The following is a 23,027-nucleotide window of genomic DNA, read 5'->3' on the forward strand; positions in this document are numbered from 1 at the left end:
TGCTGCTCGTTTTGCGGTTTCAACTTTTTTCGGCACATTTATGTCCATTTTGTTTTTTTTTTTATTTCAAGCTGTTTTCCTTCTTCCTTTTTTGGAGCATGCTAAAGCGCGTGCTGCGCATGCGGTCAATCAAGCCGGTGAGATGCAAGTTTTATTATTATTTTTATCAGTTGTTGGTATTGTTGTTGTTTTGTGGCTCGTTTTTGCGAACAGCTGCAATTTTTCTCCACTTTTTGTTTCGATCGCTTCTGTCTGCATTTCGAATTGCTATCTACTGGTTATATGTACCTACTTATATGATTAAAGGTGCTCGTCTGTTTTTTTTATAAATTTTTTTTGTCAAGCGCTCGTGGCTACCGTTTATTTCTGTTTGCGGTCGAGCTAAATTATTATGTTTGGCGTAAAAAGGGTATTTACGCGTGATTTAAAAGGAAAGGTAGGAATTTCTGCCCAAAATAAGTAAGAAGTATGAAACATTTGATGAGTTTCGGTGATATGCGCTTGGATATGACATCATAACGCGCAAAGCTGGCAAAGACATTGGAATTTTTTGTTAATATAAATACATTATATGCTTGCAAATTGAGCTTATGATTTAAAAATTTTCAAAAATTCAGTTTTTTTCTTTCTACTTTTTATTATATCAACAATAAAATTCTTCAAAAATGTCTAATCGCTATTTTTTATAGTAATATTTTCGGCTTATCCGCGCACAGTCATGGGGAATAACGCGCTTTCATGCGTTTCCACCGCAAAGTGCTCAATGCGTCGCAGGCGTGTCGTGTTTATTTAAACAGTTATTTTTCTAGCACAATTCTCAAAAGGTGTTAAACACTAAAAATTTTTTTAATATAATATATGGTAACTATATAGTATATATTTAGGCATAAGTATGCAAATGCGAATATTGCATTGAACACGCCGGCAATGGCAAACAGAACTTAGCAGTTATATAAAATATTATATATAAATACATATGTACAAATGTATGTATGTACATGTAAATATTGGAAAATTTCGATGACTCTATATTTACTTTATGGCTTTTGTAACTGTCAGCGCGTCGTTCGCATGTCAATAAATTACTCAATTGTCCACAGAGTAATCTTCTGCTAAAACAATGTTAGTCACTTAACGCCAAAGGCTTAACACTTAACCATAGCTGTATATATGAAAATATGTATTTGTTTGTTGTTGTTGCACAATTATTACCAGTTTACGTCTAAATTGTTACGATTTATCAGTGAGCTACATATTCCGAATTATTGAATGCAGTTACATTTGTCAAACTTAAATGTTTACATGGTGTTTAGCTAAGCGATTTTACGTTTTGATCCTACAACACACCAAAATGTTGCTTCAGCAGATTTTAGTATTTACTGCACAGATACTAGGTGAATTATTAGATATAGATAATAACGGGTGATCCAAGTAGAGGTGCCTTTTTTTTTTGTTCAGCGATGAGCCCCATTTCTGGCTCAATGGGCGTATAAACAAGCAAAATTGGCGCATTTGTGACGAAGAGCAACCTGAAGTGATTCAAGAGCTGGCATTTCACCCAGAAAACAACAACGGTTTGAATTGGTTTGTGGGCCGGTGGAATCAATGGTCTATATTTCTTCCAAAATGTTGCCGATGAGTATGTAACCGTCAATGGCGACCGTTATCGCGGCATGATAACTGACTATTTGATGCCTGAAATTGATGCTCGTAATCTCGGCGACATTTGGTTTCAGCAAGACGGCGCCACTTTCCACACATTGCACCAATCAATGGATTTAATGAGAGAACACTTCGGTGAGCAGATAATATCACGTTTTTAGCCAGTTATTGGCCGCCAAGATGGTGTGATAAACTCTAAACCAGTTAACAGTCGAAATGATCGAACGAGTGAACGAAAGTTGAACACAACGTATGCACCATTTGAGATGTGATAATCTTAAAAAAAATAAATTCCAAATAATGTTCTTTCGAATGATAATAAACATTCGCCATTTAATTTGAAGTTTCTGTGCTTTTTTCTTTAAAAAAGTAAGGAACTCCGAAATCGATTACCCTTTACAACCAGTTGTGTTAATATAACAATGACGGATTCTTGATTAGTACGAATTTCGCTATCTCAAGAAGCTGCAAAACTGCAACTTTTTGTATTAAATTTATTTCTACTCAAATAAAGGTCGATTTTTTCAATAATTTTTTAACTTTGTCGAGTTTTTTTTTAAATATGAATTTCGATTTTTTGTTGCTTCTTGTGATAGAGAAATATTTAGACGATGTTCATGCCATATTTTAGGTAAATCGGCTGATTACAACTTGAGGTATTGTGGCAACTACTTCGAAAAAAGTTATTTCGAGAAAAGCGCGTTTAAAGCTTTACGTTAATTCGCACAAAACGGCTACAATTGCAGAAATAATTAGAGTTTCGGAAAATCCTTTTAGGGAGATATTTTTTAATATTTAAACTATCGAATTGTGGAAAAAAATTTAGATTTTTCAAGTTTCTAGACTAGAATAGCTCCTTAAATTTAAAGGAACATCCGAGTTGTAAAATAAAAACTTAGCGAGCAGTGAAGTGTCGAAACAAAACTGACTAGTATTCGGATAATTTCCATTAAATCTAAGGAAAAGTAGATAAACATCTACAATACATCTTTCATTTCATTAGAAAAAAATTAGGGCCCCAGTTTCTTAAGGGATTAAGGGGTGTGAAATTTTTGTAGAAAGATAACAGAATGGGAAACATATCGACTCCAATTTTTAAACTCGTTTTTCTCAGAATGGTGTTTTTTAAAATGGTTTCCACTCTCAAAAGAAAAGTTTTGAACATATCTAGTTCCAATTTGGAGAAAACATTTTTAACGCCATTCGCTACCGCGCTATGGAAGCTTTTAGTTTTTTTTTTGAAATCTACCTATTTTTTTCTACGAAAAAGTGTCGAAAAAAGGGCCAAATTCGATACTTTTTGTTCAACCCGCCGCCATTTTGTCAAATTTCAAAGAATAAAAAAAGCTTCCATAGCGCGATAGCGACTTTTCTACTGATTAATAATCTTTCTGAAATTTTTATTTTAGACCAAAATTGTGGCCGCTATGGTTGACATCGCACAGGACCTTTGTTTTTACGTGTCATTTCAGCAATTTATTTAACTATTGTACACCCAATAAATAAACATGAAAAAAATAATTTTGTATTCGTAATGAATGTATTTTTATTTATAAAAAAAAATGGACCGATTAGTTAATTTCAACATTAAGAAAATCACGAAAATCAATATTTTTTTCGGAGGGTCACACTGATACGATCCCTTAAGGGGCTATACCAGTGTGACGCATGAAAAATTAGGCGACTTTCGTGAATTTTTTTAAGAAAAGGTACGCTATTGAATATTTCGAACTTCTTTGAACGTAATAAGGTATATTTTCAGCTATATTTTAAGATTTTTTTATACAAAAATGCTGAAAAATAACGGAGTTATGGGCTGTCTTCGGAGGTGCCAAAAAAAAGTGCGGCAACTGCTGGCCTGATTCCGGCCGAATGAGTAGCTGAAACAAAACAAAAAAATTTTAAAAGTTTATTAAACTTAAAGATATTTCCTATACAATGACCGACGATCTTTGAAAAATATCAAAAATTAACAAAATGGCATAATTTTGAAAAAAAAATCGTTTTTTTAGGTAAAAAATTGTCGCTTTTTTAAGGCCAAATTTACAATTTTCAACCAATCAAAAAGATCGTAGGTCATTGTATAGTAAATGTTTTCAACAATACTCAGTTTCAATTTGAAGTAAATCAGTTAATTTCTCGTTGAGTTATGATGTCAGCAATTTTGAAAAATGTCGTTTCGAGAAAAACGCCTTTAAAGTTTCACTTATACTACATATATGTTTGCACATCCGAGCGGTCGCTCTTTAGAACGCTGCCATCCAAAAACTATTCAAGATACGACCTTCCCGATTTCACAGGATATTTGTGGAAATTTAGGTTATATTTTTAAAGTGTCACACTGGTATAGCCCCTTAAGCTATTTTTTTTTTAATGTTTACCTAAATTTTATTAGTATTCCAGTCCGATTATAACACTGTCTCGAATTTGAGTATTTACTAATGATTCTGGATTGCTGTATTTACTCTGTGTGCTCTGAAAACTCGTATTTAACTTTTCGGTTTATGAACACATTTTAGTGTTTAAGGGTCCCTGCATTTAACGCGACTTTGTATTTTTTATTCTCTCTATCAGTAGTTCTAGCAAAACCCTGAATAACTCAATAATTTTGTTTTATGCATACTCAAAAGAAATACTTCAAACAAAAAAAAACAAATTACAGGAAAAGTTTGTCTCTAAACATTCTCTTCCCACATTTTCTCCTAGTCTTGCTTTTGGCGAAGATCAGACCGCTCCAACATTGCCTTAGTAAACATTTCGCTGAAGAATAACATTTCTTGCAAGCTCTTTTGCAACTTATTAGAAGAGTTCTGAGTATTTACATAGTTCAAGCAACTAGCTGGTTTTCTTAAAACCCTCTTTTAACAAATCAATTTTCCATTCCTGACTTATTTCCACTTAACAAATTTATAGTTTCTTTGCCAAAAAAGTTTGAATCATTTGTTCGCACTGGAGTTGTATGGAATATATTTGAAATATTAGCGCCAACGGACAGCTGTGACCGCAGACCTTCTGTACGGTTCCTGACACCAATAAAAACGGAACACTTCAGAAGTGACGAAAGTTCATTGTATTGTGCTAATTTATATTGCATTGCTGTACATATTCAAATATGCATATGCGAGTGTAGCCACGTACATTGTATAAGTATGTACATATGTATTTTAAAAACTCGAAAACGGTCGAAGAAAAAAATTATGTGAAACAGAATAATAAAATTATATATTTGTATTTGTTTATTAAGAATGTACATCGCGTGCGAGCAGTTCCTAATTGGTTGGGGTTTATTAAAATTGACAAAAACATATATAAAAGAGAATAAAAGTCGATGCGGACACTTCCTTCTGACGAAGTATAATAAGGAAAACTAAAGCGAAATGGGAAAAGGAAACAAACGAACACATTGTAAGGGAGCTGAAGGGAGGGAGAACTACCCAATAGGAAATTTTCTGAGTAGCGTAATATTTCTGAAGACATGACATTGGTATAAATAACACTGTGGAACATTTTTGGGATTATTTTGTCCTTATTTTGATGTTTTTTCGCTTAGTTGTAACATTTTGGCAAAAACGTAGTTTAACATAACTCGCGAACCACTTGTCCGATTTTGATGAAACAAATTTAGAAAAATTAAGAATTCTATTTGTTTTTATTCAAAAAGTGTCATTTATCGCCTTTTTTATAAATTTTCCCCAATAACTCCAGACTTCTGGCCATAAACTACTAAAAAAATAAAGTAAACATTTGTGTTTTTTTTTTGCCAAAATGTTACAACTAAGCGAAAAAACATCAAGATAAGGAAAAAAATTAAAAGGTTATAAAAAAAACTGACATACGAACGCCAAACCCTTTGAGGGTTTTACTATACTGACCTAGTACCATCATCCTGACTTGGAATTTTTCACCCCCTCCCCCAGATTAGCTGTTGTACTGTGTAATAAAAGAAAATGTCAATTTCAAAAAATCGATTTTTCATTTCATTAAATTCGCAAACACCTCTAGAATATTGTCCTAAATTTTCAAGTTGGTCCAAGACTTTTTGTCGAAATTGTGTTTTTGAAAAAATTTCTCGAAAACTACTCAAACGATCTTCATGAAATTTTCACAAGTCTTTGAGATATAATTCTTAAAGGTTCGGATGACGGATTTTTTTTCGATTACAACTTAAAAAAAAAAACTGGCGCGAAATTTTAATTTTTTTGTAAAAATGTCTGCCAAAAATCCAGTTTTCAGTTTTTTTTTCCATCGTCTAAGTTCTAAGTTAAGGTTTTGACTAATAACTTTTAACTTTTTTTTTTCACTTTAGACGCTCCTGTAAGGTGTTATCCTGCCAACGCGGGTGCGTCTTTTTTCCGAGAGGTCATCGGAAATGGCGTCGCAATGGCCGAGCTTAAAAGTTTTTTTCCAAAAATTCCAGAACTTCATTGTTAATAGTGTATGACTGTAACTATAAAAAATTCTGATAAAATATTTAATTTTTATAAGAGAAAAATTGTTGAAGAAAGGCTGTATCCGAGGAAACCCATGTAACCACTTGAAGAAACTTTTAATATCATTGAAGCATCATGTTTTACCAATAAAGTGTTAGTGAAGTTATCATTGACAACGCATATCGTGCCGAATGTGCGCCGTTTCCTAAGGGGTAGCTGCTTTTTTAACAAATTAAAATATTTTTACGACAGATTTATATTGTCATTCTAACTTTGTTGTTATATTTTACATTATTTTTATGGTTTTGCATTGTGTTTGTAAGCTCTTGTCGATTTTTGATGCAAACCGTTTTCGTTGCTCTTGCTGCTTCACAATATGCATTCAAATGAGACACATACATACACACACTTGCAAGCACATGACTTTGCTTCTGCTGGGCTTATTTTTGGTCAAAACTTTGTTTACATTTTGTGCTTTTTTGCACCAGAAACGTACGTCAGCACTCACACACACACATACACATGCCTGTCGACTCGTAAATTATTGTTTTTTGTTGCAGTTTTTGGAACGCATTTCTTTTTGGTTTGCAAAACACGTTTCAAGATCGAGGTAACTTCAACGAAACTAAAAATTTTACAAACACTTGCGGAAAAGTAAACAAAAGCCTCTGCAGAAATACATACAAACATACATATGCTTCATTAAGGTCCAAGCTGCTGCCGCTGCAGCACGTTTATGGCCAAAATAATGCGGCAAGTGTCATTGTTTCAATGCTGCCTTCGCTGTTGTTGCTGTTGCTGTTGCTTATATAGCAGTTTTGTGCCCATCGCACACTTGAAGCTGGTGCTTTTTATTCACTTTTATTCATTTTATTCAATTTTGTTTATATTTACGCGGATGTAAGTATTCTGATGATTTGCATAAACACACACACACACATTTGTCTTAACTTTCCTTCGTGGTGAGCGCTTGAGTGCCACAAATGGCTTCATTAGCTAAGCTGCAGTTCACTGGAATTCTCGCTATCTGCAATATTGTGGAGGAATTATTCATATTATATATGTAGACCTGATTCTTATTTATGAGTATTCCTAATAGTTTCGCTCCATTATCTGTTATAACTACTGGAATTTGAATAAGCTTGTTTATTCAGCTATATCTTGATTTTTATTTCACTCCCAATTGCATGTGTTTGTATGTCTTGGAGGTCATACCTAACTTTGCACATCAATTGATCAATATCATTGAAAATTTAACTTATATTGAGGATTTGTGTTTTTTTCATAAAGTACGAAAGGTTTCAAAAAACCGGAATTGTCAATCATCACCGTTTCTAACAATTATTTGTGGAATATTTGCTTCAACGTTTAGATTTTCATTCCTTGACTAGATCTACAAAATCTACAATCTCTCGTACCCTGCGCAGGATATTTTAAGTTTGCCACAAAGTTCGAAATACCGAGAAGAAAACTTCGGAAGACCCTATAAAACATAGTCAATTGTGTCAAAAAAGTACCCGAAAATTCTAACTAAAACTCAAAATATTTAATTATTCATCAATATTTATTTTGTCGCCTTCAAAGTAATCCCGATCTGATGTAATACATTTATGCCAGCGATTTTTCCAGTTCTCGAAACACTTTCCATAAGCACTTTTTTGGATGACCTTTAGCTCCTTTAATAAATTTTGTTTTAACTCTTCGATCGAATGAAAACGGGTTACAAATTTCAGTTTTTTGCAACAAGAAAAAATCACATGGATCCAAATCTGGTTTATACGGTGGTTGATCGATGGTATTCGGTCAGAATCGTACTCTTTTTGAAAAAAAATCGGCTTTGACGGGACGTGTCGAGCAAGAACGCATTTCATACTCAAAATATCCACCAAACTCATTCGAACGGGTTCGCGAGAGATATCGAGCTCTCTTGCCATCTCTTTAACTCGTGCCTCATGACTTTCAAGTACCATATCCTTCACTTTTATTAATACAAGTATTTTCATCAGTTGAAGAGGTCAAAGGTCGTCCAGCACGAGGCATGTCTTCAACGATCGCTCGACTTTTAAGGCTTTGTACCACTTGTAGGCTTGTCGTTTTGAGAAAACACAATCACCGTAAGCCTTTTACAACATTCGCAACCATTCCCCACACTAAATTTGGTTAGAAATTCAAAATTTGAGACAAATTCTTTGTTCTATATATGTATCCAATGCAAAAACCGCAAAGTACTACTGAGGTGTAGCGACTTAAGAAGCTGCTGTAAGCAAACTGGTTGACAGATCGCGCTCATATTTGGCATAGTAATTAAGGACAGTCCTACCAACTTAGCAAAATAAATAAATTGTCGTTAAGGAACTAGTATGAAACCAGTGCACATGTCACCAGTAACTGTGAACTGACAACCCTCAAAAATCAGATACGTTTGTCCAAACAAGACTAACTAGTATGAACCCAAGAAATACTAGTAATGAATTAGTTTGCAGCATATTTACTTCACGGCAGGGTAACCGCTGTCGCCATGGCTGCACGTGCCAGCTTTTCCAGTAAACCACTATAATTGCTTGCTTAACAAATTCAATAAGCAGTGCTGCCGAGTATTTGCATCTACGCAACCAATAAATAAAGTTATTTCCTTTACGAATACAATTAATTATGCCGGCGCATGCAAGAGCTGCTTCTGCTGCGGTTGGAAATGTTTTATTACAATTCGTAAACTATTATTAAATAAATTATTACTTGAATGCAAATCGCCGTACTAATTTACATAAATTTATGCAGATCTCTAGGTCTCTCCCAGCTTTTTAATTTATTTTAAAGACAACTAACGGTTAAACCGCAAGCTGATGCTGCTTGCATAAGCACAAGCACGAGCGACAACACAACAAAGTGACAAGCACTGCCATTGTTGCTGTTGTGGTGCACGCGTAATGATGCCCAGCTTTGGTTGATTAACTGCAATCGCCACTGCGAAGCGTTGGCCAGCGCTGCAGGTGCCCAAGTGTCTGCATACTCAAGTAGATCCGCCACAAAGCGGTAAAAAAGTTGACGTTGTAATTATATACTCGCCATAATTTTTAATAAATATGTGCATTTTCATTAATTTTCCCGCTCAATGGATCATTATTGGTTGATGAATTGAAGTGAATGCTGTTAGAAGCTGTGCTGATGTTGGTTTGAGTTGTTGGCGTTGCGCTGCTTGACGCATCTTCGCTCGTCGCAAGTGCAAAAGTGCAATATTTTTACAAACATGACAGTTATCCGCCTTTGTTGCGGCGCTTTTTGGTCTTTGATTTATTGTTGCTAGTAAAAAGTACTAAAAGTTTAATTTGCTCGCGCTTAATCACAATTAATTGAAACATGAAGCTGACAGTGCGCGAGTTCGTGTCTTAAGTCTTTTGTTTGTAGCTAGCATGGGGCTGTGTCACTGAGCTTCTATGAATGAAATGTAGCGTTGGGTGTGCGATGCTGGGCTTAGATGGCGAATGAAGACTAGAAAATTATTTTTTTTTAGGTTAGAATGTGAAAGATGAAAAATTGTATACTTAAATTGTGACAAAAAAGCACCCGAAAATTGTAATTAAATTCCCCCGGATGAATGACATTTCAAAAAAATATGTTTTGCTGAGTTCTTAATAACTGTGCTAAATATGAGCACAGTTTCTTTATAGCCGCCGCTTAAGTCGGTACACCTCAGTAGTGCGTTGCGATTTTTACAATGGATTAAAATATCGATCTTAGAATTTGTCTCAATTTTTGTATTTCTAACCAAATTTGGTGTGCAGAATCATTGCGTATGCTGGAAAAGGCTTACGGTGATTCAGTTTTATCAAAAAGACAAGCCGACGAGTGGTACAAAGCATTCAAAGAAGGTCGAGAGATCGTTGAATACGTGCCTCGTTCTGAACGACCTTCGATCTCTTCAACTGATAAAATGTTAAAAAAGTGAAGGATAAAGTTGTTTGAAAATCATCAGGCAAGTGTTAGAGAGATGGCAAGAGAGCTCGACATCTCTCGCGAGTCCGTTCAAGTAATTTTGGTGGATATAAAGCTGAATTTTTTTCAAAAAGAGTATCGTAAACAAGTCGCTTTGGAAATGTTTGATCTTGCGAATTCCGATCCCATCAGCATTATAACTGCCGATGAGATATGGGTTTATGAGTTTGACATGCAAACAAGTCAACAAAAACGAGCCGAAACCAAAAAAAACTACGCCAAAGCCGTTCAAAAATTAAGGTGATTCTCATTGTTGTTTTCGAAATTCGTGGTTTGATGCATCATGAATTTGTTCCGGAGGGACAGACGGTCAATAAAGAGTTCTATTTGGCAGTATTTTGGCATTTGAGTGAGACCATCCGTGGTAAACGGCCGAAATTGTGGAAGAACAATTCATGGATTTCACACAATGACAATGCACCATCGCATCGAGCCACGATTGCAAACGAATTTAAACCAAAAACGCAATGAATACTATCGATTAACCACCGTATTCACCAAATTTGGCTCCGTTTGATTTTTTTTTTGTTACCCAAACTGAAATTGCCGCTCTGTGGAACCCGTTTTCAGTCGAGATATTCAGCGATAAGACAAAATTCGCTGAAGGAGCTGAAAGCTATCCTAAAAAGTGTTTATGAAAAGTGTTATTTACAATTTCCGGGTACTTTTTTGTCACAATTTATATATGAATAGAACATTTTTCCATGTTTTTTCAATATTTACATTTCTCTCATGCTCCATTAGTCTTTTAAAGGATTTTTCATTTGATTCTTATATATTTACTTGATATTTTATTTCCAGAAACTTAACTATACTTCTGTGTACTTAAATCCGTCTCATAGTTATTTGTATTCATATGCCTTATCTGTTTATTTACATTAATAATAAATTTAATGGTGTTTTTGGAACGATGCCGCACGCATACTTTGGCTTTTACGAACACATGAATACATACATACATACGTACATGCATAAATATTACCCGATATGGGTTGGCGTTGGTTTTCATAATGCGAGCGAATGTGATTTGTGTGATTTGTTGAATGTTTGAAACCTTGCCAAACGCCAGCTGCATATGCAATGAGCCTTCTGTTTATTTAGCATTACACTTCGTATGCAGCGCATAGCGTCTAATGCTTAACTCTGCCATCAGATCTGTGCCGCATTACCGGCTTTTTGTAGGCTAAGCGCGTAATGCGCGTAAATTGTTGAATGACCTCATGCACTTGAAAACTTTACAAGATTGTATGAAATTTTGCACGATTTGCGAAGCGGCTAAATATAAACATATGTCCATAAAAAAATTGTTTTTTTTTTTTTTTTTTTTAATTTTCGTTGTTTGGAATTAAAATTAGTCATAAATGAAGTTTTCGCCAATTTAACTAGAATTTTTTTGATATTTTTGTTGTGAAAGAATAATGAAATGTGAAAGCAACATTTTATAACAAATATTTCAGACGTTTCGTTTATTATCTTCCTTCAACTCACACTGCTTGGATCCTCAAAATCCACATTTCTCACATGATCCATTTTATGTTATGTGTTCTCGATTTCGAAAGACATGCAGTTTCCTCTTCTATGCACCAAAGAGATTGCCAAGAAACAATTATCATTTATAGGACAGCTACGGGATACTCTCATGACTATTTTGAAAGCTTTAGAGTTATTTTTTTTTTATTTTCTTCTAAATTACGGAAAAATAGTTTTTACATACCTTAAATATCAGTTGAATAAGTTGAAATCTGTACTCTCTAATTAACCATATCTCCTCTCTCTCTCTCTCTCTCTCTCTTCAACAGAACCGAAACCGCTCGTCACAATCGGCAGTGCAACCGATGTGGAGACTGAAAATTTAGACGAAATCAATTTGAACACAACTATCGAAGAAACACAATCGTCAACAGATCCCTCGGCTTTTGCAGGCAATATTGATCCGAATGCAAATCCGCTCTGGTCAGATGTAAACAATCCGCCGACGGATTCAATACTTAGTCAAGCAGCCTCATCATTCTCGGCACTACCATCGGTGGCATCAAGCGTGCTTTCGACCTTTTCTAAACGTATTTCCGAATACTCAGCCACCAATAGCCGCGAGCGCACACCTACAAGTGATAACGGCAATTTAGCGCCACAGTTAGACATACAACCCGCGTATCTGCAGCAGCAACAGTTCCAAACGCAACCGCAACAAGAGCAGCAACAACAACAACAGTATCCATATTACAATATCGCAGCACCGCTTGCACCACCGCCCGTAGACGCTGATCCCGCGAGCGTTGCTGCCACACCATACACAAGTGCGGTAAGCAGCGCAGCACCGCCACCGGCAGCACCGAAATTTTATACGCCCACTGAGGTGCCAACTTTACCTACAGCACCTGGTGCAGCAAATCCACCACCTCCAGCAGGGCAGAATACCTATCGCTTGGCAGCGAAGAAGAAGTTGTACGCCCCCATACCTGGATTCTCGGAACAAACTGGTGGTGCTCCAGCGCCGCCAATAAATACCTTGAGCACTGCGGCGCCTTTACAGGGCATTCCACCACTGCCACCGCAGCCGGCAGTGCCAACCGATCCTCTTGGCAACCCACTACAAGCCTATCCATACGAGCCAAATTATCAACAAACTGAGTCACATGCGCTAAAGCAGGAGGAGCGCAAAAGCGGCGGTCTCTTTTCGAATATTAGCAGTTTGGTGCCAAGTGGCGTGCTTCAGAACATCTCTGGCTTAGTACAGTCCGCCACCGGAACTTTTACGCAAGGCACAAATAAATCTGAAGAGCCTTCGCTGCAGTCGCCCTACGGTAATCCAGGAGCTTACCAACAACCACCTGTAGAGCCTGCAAACGTTGGCGCAGCTCAATATTTTGGTGTTAGTGTAGGAGCACCTCCCGCTTCCCAATTTTACCCCCCACCTGTAGAGGGTAGTCAGCCTGCAGCTGCATTTTTCGCACCACCCCAGCAGTCGCCACTGTTACCGCAACAACAGCAACACAGCCCTGCCCAAATCCAGGCACCAGCAGCTCCACCAACATCTCAACTATTTGCGCCACCTGCGGCCGCATCAACTCAGGCTGCGCCACTACCGCCACCTACTGCGGGATTTATATCTGGTCCACCCAAAAGTGCTACGCCGGATTATAACAAAAAACGTCCATCCGCATCGACAACCCCAATCACATTCTTCGATCCTACAAAACAACCGTCCACATCGGCTTCTTTCTTTGGTGGTCCACAGCAACAAACCGTTAACCCAACGCCAGTACCTTCAACCGATATTTCGAATTTATTAGCTGGTCCAACACCGCCCTCAAATATTGTTGCTCCTCCACCGGCAGCAGCAGTCCCATCAGCAGCTGTTCCCACATTTGATTCAACACAAAAAGTATTCACGCAATTTCAACCACCATCATTGGTTGAGCCACCAACTCAACAAAGTTTAACCCCAACACCAGCGCAGTTGTTCCAACCACCTACTTCAACCGGTATACCATTATTCCAACAAGGAACTGTTGCATCAAGTATTCCCACACAGGTGCCAACAGCTTCACCAGCGGCAAATTTTACTCCGCCGCAACCCATCAACACACTTCCTCCGCCCGCAGCTTCAGCATCCGTTCCCAACAACCAAACTCCTCTGCCTCCAACAGCCGGTGGTACAACTTCATTTCGTTTGCAGAAGGGTACGCGACTTTATAAGAGTCCTTTAACTTCCGCTGAGACTGCACCAGTTCAAATACCGACTGGCATAGCCCAACCCCTTGCTCCTCCAACAAACTTTTACAATCCTTTTGGGTCTCCTGCGCCAATTAGTGCACCAAGCGCTGTCGCTCCACCATCAGTCCCATCTGTAGTACCCAGCTATTTCATCGCTCAACCTGCAGAGTCTAGTGTCGGGCTCTTTGCCGTTGATAAAGAACCCGTCCCTAAAAAAGACGTTGTAATTCCGGAATCACAAAACTTGTTTGCTAATGTTAATGCGAATCTTGTTACACCTGAAGAACCACAACTATTCCCTGCACCCACTACTGCAGAGGACGTAATCTCAGAAAGTACTATTCCACAGTCTTTAACAGCGGAAGACTTGGGAGCAATAATTCAACAACAAACTATTGAACCGGAGATTCTGCCAGTCAGCGATTTAGCGACTGAAGACAATTCTGCCACACTTGAGCCACCGCCTCTAACTAAGGAACAAGGTGAATCGCTGCACGAAGCTATAGATCAGCTTTCTTTAAGAGATCCGCCACAGGAGAAAAATAAGGAACCAGATTTCCAACTTCCTCAGAGTGTGCCAGCATCCACTGAAAAGGGAATTTCCGAAAGTGTACAAACGTCCTCATTATTCAATCAGCAGACTTTCCATCCAGACTACCCACATACTGTGGAACCTAATTTATCTGAGCCTCAAGAGTCACAAATTCAACAAGAAACTCAATCTAAGACTAGCGCATTCATTGAAGAGCAACTCACAGCTGTAAATAAATCAGAAGACTCAATTCAGAAACCTATTCTCGAATCACAGAATCAACAATTTGAGCTGAGCCCAGTTAAGGAATCCGAATTACAAACCGCGAGTTTACCTTTACAAGAACCTCATCTTACCAACCAGCAAACCTCACTACCCCCACCAACGTCCAACCAACCTCCAGCAGTAAATCCACTTCTGCCACCAAATCTGCCGCACGTCAATCGACCAACAACACAAAGTCAAAACTCCAATCCTTTCCGTAAAAACGTTGAAGCTTCACCATTTACCTCGATTGTTCAGTCACAAAACGAGGCCCAACCGAAATTAGCGAACTTCTTTGCCGATGCGCTAGGCGTTGCCGGCCCTGGGACAACCGAATTCAATATATTTACGCCGTCACAACAGCCCCCATTAGCCAGCACTACTGAGTCACAACTGTCCACCATACCGACTGCGGATCCGGTGCAAACGCCTTTAGCCCCTGCTATAACTCCCGCTGCTGTAGTTCCTGCTGCTGTACCAAGCGCAGCTGGCTTTTTCGGCTTCGTCGAACCGTCACAATCGAACTTCTTTCAGTCCGTACCGACACAGCAAACAACCGAATTCCCACCACTACCGCCCCTTAGCGGTATAGCGCCACCACCGCTCGCGAGCGAAGCGCCAAGTGCAACCGAGCCGATTCCACAAACCCCGCTGGGTATTCCCCCACCAATTGGTTTTGATAATATTCTGCCACCAAATCCATTCGCATCAACACCATCCACAAATCAAGTACCAACTGCGCCGCCTTTAGCGACCGCCGACATCGATACCGTTTCCATCGCTGAAACGCCGGTTTCTACAGACCTTCAGACATCTTCTCTTACTGGTGGCAACACTGAAACGCAGCACTCAGAAGTTGTAAATTCATTTTCGAATTATTTCAATCAAACATCAAATCCAACAACTGATAACAAACAATTACAATCAGAACAACAACAGCAGCAATTACCGCAAATTGTGCAACCAGCTGCAATCGTGCCCGCTTTGGCGGATACTACCTCTTCCTCCGCGAACTTCTTTGATACTTTTGCGCCGCAAGCAACGCAATTGCCAACGACAACTGACGCCAATTCGTTAGCAACTCAACAGCAGACAATTAGCCAATCGAACGAAGATCAACGCTTGCAGAATTTCTTCAACAATCCACCGCAACGTGAAAACAACGCCGGTGTAGGTGATCTTGGTTACGATTTGGTGCATAGTGGTCTGGCCGTGCGCCATTTGGGCTCAGTCACATCCGTTTCGAATTTAGTGGAGCCGCCCTCATCATCGTGCTCAGAGTTTTCCGAGCTGAATAACAGTAACGCGAGCGCGCGTATTCTGCCTGCTGAGTTGCAAAGCAGACGTAACCCTGAGAAAAGCATTATTTTTGCAGAGACAGAACAAGAAGTGTTGGCAGTAGCTGTTGAAACCAAGCAGGAAGTGCCACCAGCAGCGGAACCAATAAAAATCGTCGACACACCACTTGAGTCCACTGTCGCAAATTCCGGTAGCGAAGTGCCGTTGGAGAAGCATTACGAAGATTTGCCAGAGGAAGTCTTACGTGAGCTGAGAATGGCTAATCTGTTGACGGGTGAAAAGGCTGCAGCTTCGGCACCGCCAGTGGCTGTGGTGAGTATGACCACAGGGTCTTGTTTCATTTCATAATCGCAACAAATATTTCTCTTTTGTAGCCCTACTCGCCGGCAGTCAAGCATTGGTTTTACAAACGACCATCTGGCAATAATAAGTTTCTATGGACACCCTTTAGTCACTATGACTCTGCTTTGCTGGAAATTACATTAACTATGGGCAGTAAGTCCATGCCAACCGCAACAAATCAAGTAAGAAATAAAATAACTCTCTCTTATTTACTCTCACAGGCAATGCGCCGAATATTGTCGCCGTCGAGGGTGGACGTTACGATGTCAATATAAGTGAACGCACCAAAACACCTGTCTACTGGGAGAGCACGCCGATTGAGGTCAGACGTTGCTCATGGTTCTACAAGGGCACCGACTCTAAAATGGTGCCATATGAGGAGTCCATAGCCGATCTGCTTGAAAATGAGTACAAGCAGGCGGTAGAGAGCGGCGAGTGGCATAAAAAGATCGTATTGTCTATGAATGAGCAGGTGACATTCCACGGACCCACAGTGATCGTACACTTCCAGCAGCAACAATCCAGCGATGCCTGGGGTGGCACTACAGTGAGTTAAATTTGTGGAGCAGATGCGTTGAACAAAGTTTTAACAATATATTTTCCATATTAACAGCAAACGACGACACGGCCTCGGGTGGTGAAACGTGATCTGGAAGAATTCAATATTGAACAGGGCGAGTCACAACGCGTCGATCACTTGCTGCTCATGGTACACGGCATCGGCGATGCATGTGATCTGAAGCTGCGCAGCGTGGATGAAGTTGGTTAGTGGATCAAGCCGCCCTTTTCCATTGCAATTTGGAAAATATTTATCGTTTTCTTAATATTTCTCCTTAGTTGACGACTTCCGCAACATCGCCCAGGCTCTGGTGCAGTCACACTACAAGAATTCAACAGAGATGGGTCTAGTCGGTCGCGTTGAGGTGTTGCCCATTTCATGGCACAGTCACTTGCATTCGGAAGAGATGGGCATTGACGAGAAGCTACGTTCAATTACCTTGGAGTCTATACCGAAATTACGTAACTTCACCAACAACACATTGCTCGATGTGCTCTTCTATACAAGTCCGAAATATTGTCAGAAGATTATGAACACTGTGGCGGCATCAATGAATGAAGTCTACAACAAGTATCGTGAGCGGCATCCCGATTTCAATGGCGGTGTATCGCTGGCCGGGCATAGCTTGGGTTCGTTGATACTCTTCGATTTGTTGTGCCACCAAAAGGCACCAAAGGAGAGTGAAGAGCAGAATATGGTAAGTTTATTTTTGCCGTTTCGCTGTTAAAAATTAGCTGAAAGCAAAAGCGAAGTAACCGAGGTGACAGTCCTCGGTACCGGATTTAAATCTATACCGTACCATTTACATAGATCCGAAAATCCTGCGAGGAACTTTTTTCTGCTGACGAAATTGCAATTTTTAACTGTTTAAAGCCATGGATTTTGCTTCATAAAAGTAAAAAAGATGCTTTTCTTTGCAGGAAAACCCCGATCAGCTCGGTGGCAGTCCCATGGATGCTAGCAACGATGACGCGAGCGTCACCAGCTATACAATGGGTCCCGCTGGCACTGGCCAACCATTTATACATTACACACAGCTTAACTTTCAACCGAAGAAATTCTTTGCACTGGGTTCGCCTATCGGTTAGTGCCGCATTTAACAAGTTGCCGTCTTAATAGCTCATTTTTTATTATTGCTTGTCTATTACTTCGTTAGGCATGTTCGTCACAATTCGCGGCATCGACAAATTGGGTGTAGACTTTCGTCTGCCAACTTGCTCCGGCTTCTACAATATATTCCATCCATTCGATCCGGTTGCCTATCGCATCGAAGCGCTGGTTAATCCAGACTTGAGCGGTGTGCGACCGGTGCTGATACCACATCACAAAGGCCGCAAACGCATGCACTTGGAGTTGAAGGAAACAATGACTCGTGTCGGTGCCGATTTGAAGCAACGATTTTTGGATACATTCAAGAATACGCTGGAGAGTGTTAGCTTCTTGGGTGGCAGTTCGGCGCGTAGCAGTCGTGAGGCGGAAGAGACCATGTCCAAGGAAGTGGATAAGGTAGGTGCAGCGAGTTTGGTTGAATATTTTTACTAAGCGACCAAGTAGGCTAATGCTATAAGCATTTTCATAAAGAAAAATTTACAAACACACAATCGTTTAATCCTTTCTATAGGTCTTAAATATGCAAATAGACGCAGAGAAACATAAAAAGTCCAACTCAACCGAAGATCAACCTGGTTTATCGCAGGGCAACACAGAAGCGTCGCGTACGCGCTCCGATTCTGTTTCGACATCGCAATCCGATTCCGAAATGGTTGAAATTGATTTCCCGCTCGGAAAATTGAACGACTCCAAGCGCATCGATTATGTGCTGCAGGAGGCACCACTCGAATTCATCAACGAATACATATTTGCACTGGGTGCCCATGTCTGCTATTGGTAAGCGACGTCTGTTACCGCAGCAACACTTCCATTAATATTTTCATGCTTCTGTCATTGCAGGGAATCCGAAGACACGATACTCTTTGTCGTGAAAGAGATCTACACCGGCCTGGGCATTAGTCCCGACAATCAGGTGCCACAGCAGACGATGACAATTGAGCGTCCGAGCTCGAGAAATAGCAACCCGCTATCATCTATCAGCGAGAAGCGTTGACTCATTTGACGTCTTTTAATATTCGAGCGGAGTGATGATTAAATAGTTTAAAGTTAGTGTTATAGATTCAATAAATTTACACCCAAACTATATCGATTTTGTGCTAACAATTGAAAAAAAAACAAAATTCCATTAAAAGTTACTGTTAACCATCTTAGCGTACATTTTCTTTAGTATTTATTCTTGTACAAAGAAAGATACCCAAATTTGTATTAACCTTGTGGCTACCTGCACTCCGTCTTCTGTATAAAGCAAATGCATCTAATTTAGCTATAATAGTTGTTGTTATATATTAATCGCTTATAAAACTACTTACTGACACGCAAAAAAAAAAAAAAAAAAAACCATACGAAGTAATTTTTTAACTTTTTTATTTTATTTTTTTACTAACATTGTATGTACTTGGAATTTATGCAAATTGAGCTTTGACACAATAAAGATCATAAATATAAATGTAAAGCTGTTGTTTAATAAAATATATTAACCATTTTAAGGGCACATGCGATTGCTTTGAAAATTTTCGGTATTCCCAAAAGCTTTTTTATTTTATTGAAAATAAAATCTCTCAAAAGCTTTCTCTTTTACTGAAAAACTAAAAAGAGAAAAGTCTTGCCTTATGACAGCTAAAAAAAGTCATAACTTCTGCAACTCACTGCTTCTTCTTACTCTGCTTTGCGGCTGTGAGATTTATTGACGTCCGTCTGATTAGTGTTCGAAGCTGCGGAAATTCCTTTTCCATTTCGTCCTTTCCCATTCTTCTTATGTTTTTGTACATAGAAATGATTAAGCTTTAGTTTATTCTCGTCAATAACAGCTAATTCAGATTGTGTTAATCCGTTAACAATGTTGCCGATTATACTAACCTTTAAAAGAAAATAATTTTTGATGAAAAATACCGAAGTAGCAATAAAAATCAGAGTCAAGTGAAATTTCATAAGCTGGATCTCTTGTTAAAGTTTTCGGCAATGGAAAATAATGATCTTAATAACACTTTTAGTTCGTTTTTTTTCTTTTTATTGGCGAAGACACCGCTTACGCGGTTATAGCCGTATTTACAACAGCACTCAAGTCGTTTCTTCTTTTCGTTTCATTTCGTCTTTAAGTCCGTTAATTTTTTCGTAAATCCGTTATTTTCCTCATCCTTCTGTTCATGTATCCATCCATCAGTTTATCTGTCCGTTTTTCAATCCATTCGTACATCAAACTCCTCTTCGTCGTTTGTCCTGTGTGTTCCTCATTACGTCCATCCATTCGTTTACCTATTAATGCATTCTTCTTTTCGTCCAATCATCCATCCAACAACCGTCCATTTGTTCGCTCATCCGTCCACCTATACAACCATATCCATAGCCGTCCACCTGTTTCTCATAAGCCTTTCAGTTAATTTGATCGTCTGTCCACTCTTCCATTTGTTTTATCGTTCGCCCATCTCCGTATGTCAGCCCGGCTATTCGTCTAAATATTCCCCCATCAGTCCAACTGTTTGTCTATAAGTCCATATGCCCAACTGATCCGCCATTGTCAGCTGTTCATCCAACCATTTGCACGTCTGCCTAACTTTTCGAATGCTAATTCTTCTGTATATTTGATAGTCTGTCCATCTGTACGCCCATACGCCCATCCATTCTTTCGTTCGCCCAACTTTTCGAAAGTCCGTTCTTCTGCTTCTCTGTCCTTCCATCTAAATATTCGCCCATCGCTCCAAATGTTTGTCTATAAGTCCATCTGTCCACCTGATCTTCTATTGCCATCTGTTTCTTCATCCATGTGTACGTCTGTCCAACTTTTTGAATTCCAGTTCTTCTATATTTTTGAATTCCAGTTCTTCTATATTTTTGATTGCCCGCTCATCCATTCCTTCGTCCGTCCAATTTTCGAACTCCCGTTCTTCTGCTCGTCGGTCCGTCCATCTATATTTGGATTGCCCGTCCATCTGTTCATCCTTTCCTCCATTTGTTTGTTCGTCCACCTATATGCTCGTCCGTCTCCGTCTCTCCGTCCTTTCATACGTCTATCTGTTCACCCATTCGTCCATTTATTTCGAGAATTCATTTGTTCGTTCACTATTTCTTTTACACGTTTCTCTCTCTATTTTTTCATAGTTTTGTTCTTAAGTTACAATTTCTGTTTGTCCACCTTATGACGCCTTCTTTTATTAGTCAAAATGGCCGAGTCTACTGTTATATGATATATACGACGACATCGACATAGTGGAATGAATTAAAAGCCACCGACTACGGTGGCTAGGTCATGACGTCGGAATGAACGAAATCACTCCAGCTCTGAAAGTATTCGATGCAGTACCCGCCGAGTGAAGCAGAGAAAGAAGAAGTCCTCCAATCCATTGGAAAGACAAGGTGAAAAAGGGCCTGGCTTCGCTTGGAATCTCCACATTGCAAAAAGGAGAAGAAGCGACTGGAACGTTGTTGTTAACTCGGCTTTAACTGCGTAAGCGATTGGAAGCTCGAAAAATGGCGGAATCAAACCACAGCCACACCTCCCTCACCCATACATATGTTCCTATTTTGACAATATGTTCGGACGACATGAATATATTATCAAAATAGGGGTGGACGGCTTCTTCAAAATTAAATCGATAGATTATCATTTCCTATCCTTAAAAACCGCTTAGGATCTCCGTGAGTCCGTTTTTTATGTTTAATAAAATCATTGTGATTACTTACATCAATTTTGGACCAATTTTTCACATCTCCAAAGGCATCTTTTCGCGAAGCTAATTTGGCAAATGCTTGCAATTGTGTTTGTGGACAAGTTTCGATACCACCAATCCTTTCGGCGGCCGCTCTAACATGCAAACAGAAATACATAAAGCTGCAAAGAAAGCACTAAAACCCCGAGAAAATCAAAGATTTACTTGAAAGCATCCGCATGCATGCGCTCAATGTCACTTTCATTCAGATGACACACGATTTCGCCCATCGAAATTAAATCATACTCCGAATACGTCTCCGGTCCCTTGCCTAGCCACTCATAACGTGCTTTGCTGGCAATCAACTGCATCTGTTCGTCGTTAAAACCGTTGCTCGTGTCGTTGCTCAAGGTGTGCACCCCACCAAAGGCTTCCACTATCTCTACGCGCGACATGCTGATGTTGGACAGCTCCATTACGCTGATAGCAGGTAGCACCAAACGTATCTTGCCATACACCTCCGCCGGTACATTCTCGACGCCATCGAAAGCCTTCCGTGAAAATAATAAAATACAGCTATTTGTGTTTAAATAAATATATGTGGAAGTGGCTGTGTGTGCTTACAATTTTTATTAGGCGCCACACATTCTCACTGGTATTGACCGATATGCCCTCACTGTTGGCCACACCTAGGCAGGGCTCCAAGCTCGCCCAGTCAGTATTAGTAATATCCTTGTCCTGCAGCAAAACTTGACAATCGTAATTCTGGGCATTCAGCAAACACACGTTGCCAAAAAAGAGTCCGTACAACGCCACCGAATATTTAAGGCCAAACTGCATTTTGCGGAATTCGTCAGGAGAATGTAAGACTTTGTGCATTTCGCCTTCAATTTGCGCCGAGGAGATGTATGCTTGTATAGACATACGAGTATATGCGTATAACGGTCACGCCAATCAAATGTTTGCTTTGAGTGATGCGTCCAATTTTAAGAGTTCATGGGTGATCAAATGAAAATCAATAGAGCTTTTAAAAGCTCATTTGTAAATCGAAGTTGAAAAATGTTACGTATACGCCACGTACCAATTTCACTTCAAATTATTTCCCGCAAATACTATACACGTATGTATTGAATGACCAAACACAGTATTTTCTTTTAAAGGGGCGTTGGGCAGAAAATGCTGAAAGGCAAGTTCCAAAATCGTACTTTTAAGGCATACTGTACTCATATTAAGTACATTGATAAATAATTTTCAATTATAAAACCTATTTTTAGCTTGTCGCAAATCCATCATGCGGGATTGCTGCGACTGAGACTGAAAATCTACATGTGACATCAGATGTAGACATCATTCATCATATAAAAAACTACTTTCCTAAAGCTTTAATCAGCGTAGCCGCTGTCTTTTAATTCGCTAAACTATGTCAATGTCGTCGTATATCTCATACAGTTTAACGTTCCATCGAATGCGATATT

The 23,027-nt window shown here is 39.2% G+C and overlaps 2 protein-coding genes across 2 annotated transcripts in view; one reads left to right on the forward strand and one right to left on the reverse strand.

The window, feature by feature from the left end:
- The window catches only part of LOC126758853 (nascent polypeptide-associated complex subunit alpha, muscle-specific form), a 64,412-nt gene extending 45,051 nt beyond the window's left edge, over positions 1-19,361 (forward strand). The window contains exons 2-10 of the mRNA XM_050473265.1: positions 11,885-16,209; positions 16,272-16,392; positions 16,461-16,786; positions 16,853-17,003; positions 17,077-17,495; positions 17,719-17,881; positions 17,955-18,304; positions 18,420-18,685; positions 18,749-19,361. Of these exons, the coding sequence (XP_050329222.1) occupies positions 11,885-16,209; positions 16,272-16,392; positions 16,461-16,786; positions 16,853-17,003; positions 17,077-17,495; positions 17,719-17,881; positions 17,955-18,304; positions 18,420-18,685; positions 18,749-18,902 (6,275 nt within the window). The 3' untranslated portion in view covers positions 18,903-19,361. The remainder of the gene's footprint in view (positions 1-11,884; positions 16,210-16,271; positions 16,393-16,460; positions 16,787-16,852; positions 17,004-17,076; positions 17,496-17,718; positions 17,882-17,954; positions 18,305-18,419; positions 18,686-18,748) is intronic.
- Positions 19,362-19,367: 6 nt separating this feature from the next.
- On the reverse strand, positions 19,368-22,476 carry LOC126758164 (uncharacterized). The gene is made up of 4 exons (XM_050472264.1): positions 22,177-22,476; positions 21,778-22,103; positions 21,587-21,707; positions 19,368-19,765 (listed from the first exon to the last, which is right to left on the reverse strand). The coding sequence occupies exons 1-4, from the start codon at positions 22,474-22,476 to the stop codon at positions 19,565-19,567; spliced, it is 948 nt and encodes a 315-aa protein (XP_050328221.1). The 3' UTR covers positions 19,368-19,564.
- Positions 22,477-23,027: the final 551 nt, after the last annotated feature.

The sequence above is a fragment of the Bactrocera neohumeralis genome, chromosome 5, assembly GCF_024586455.1.
Source record: "Bactrocera neohumeralis isolate Rockhampton chromosome 5, APGP_CSIRO_Bneo_wtdbg2-racon-allhic-juicebox.fasta_v2, whole genome shotgun sequence".
Taxonomy (NCBI): domain Eukaryota; kingdom Metazoa; phylum Arthropoda; class Insecta; order Diptera; family Tephritidae; genus Bactrocera; species Bactrocera neohumeralis.

Excerpts from the sequence above, each read along its gene's own strand:
- LOC126758164 (XM_050472264.1), bottom strand. The coding sequence starts at position 22,476 with ATGTCTATACAAGCATACATCTCCTCGGCGCAAATTGAAGGCGAAATG. Across the intron at positions 21,708-21,777 it reads ATGCATGCGGATGCTTTCAA|AGCGGCCGCCGAAAGGATTG; the intron begins GTAAATCTTTGA and ends TTTGCATGTTAG. Across the intron at positions 19,766-21,586 it reads AAAATTGGTCCAAAATTGAT|GTTAGTATAATCGGCAACAT; the intron begins GTAAGTAATCAC and ends TTTCTTTTAAAG.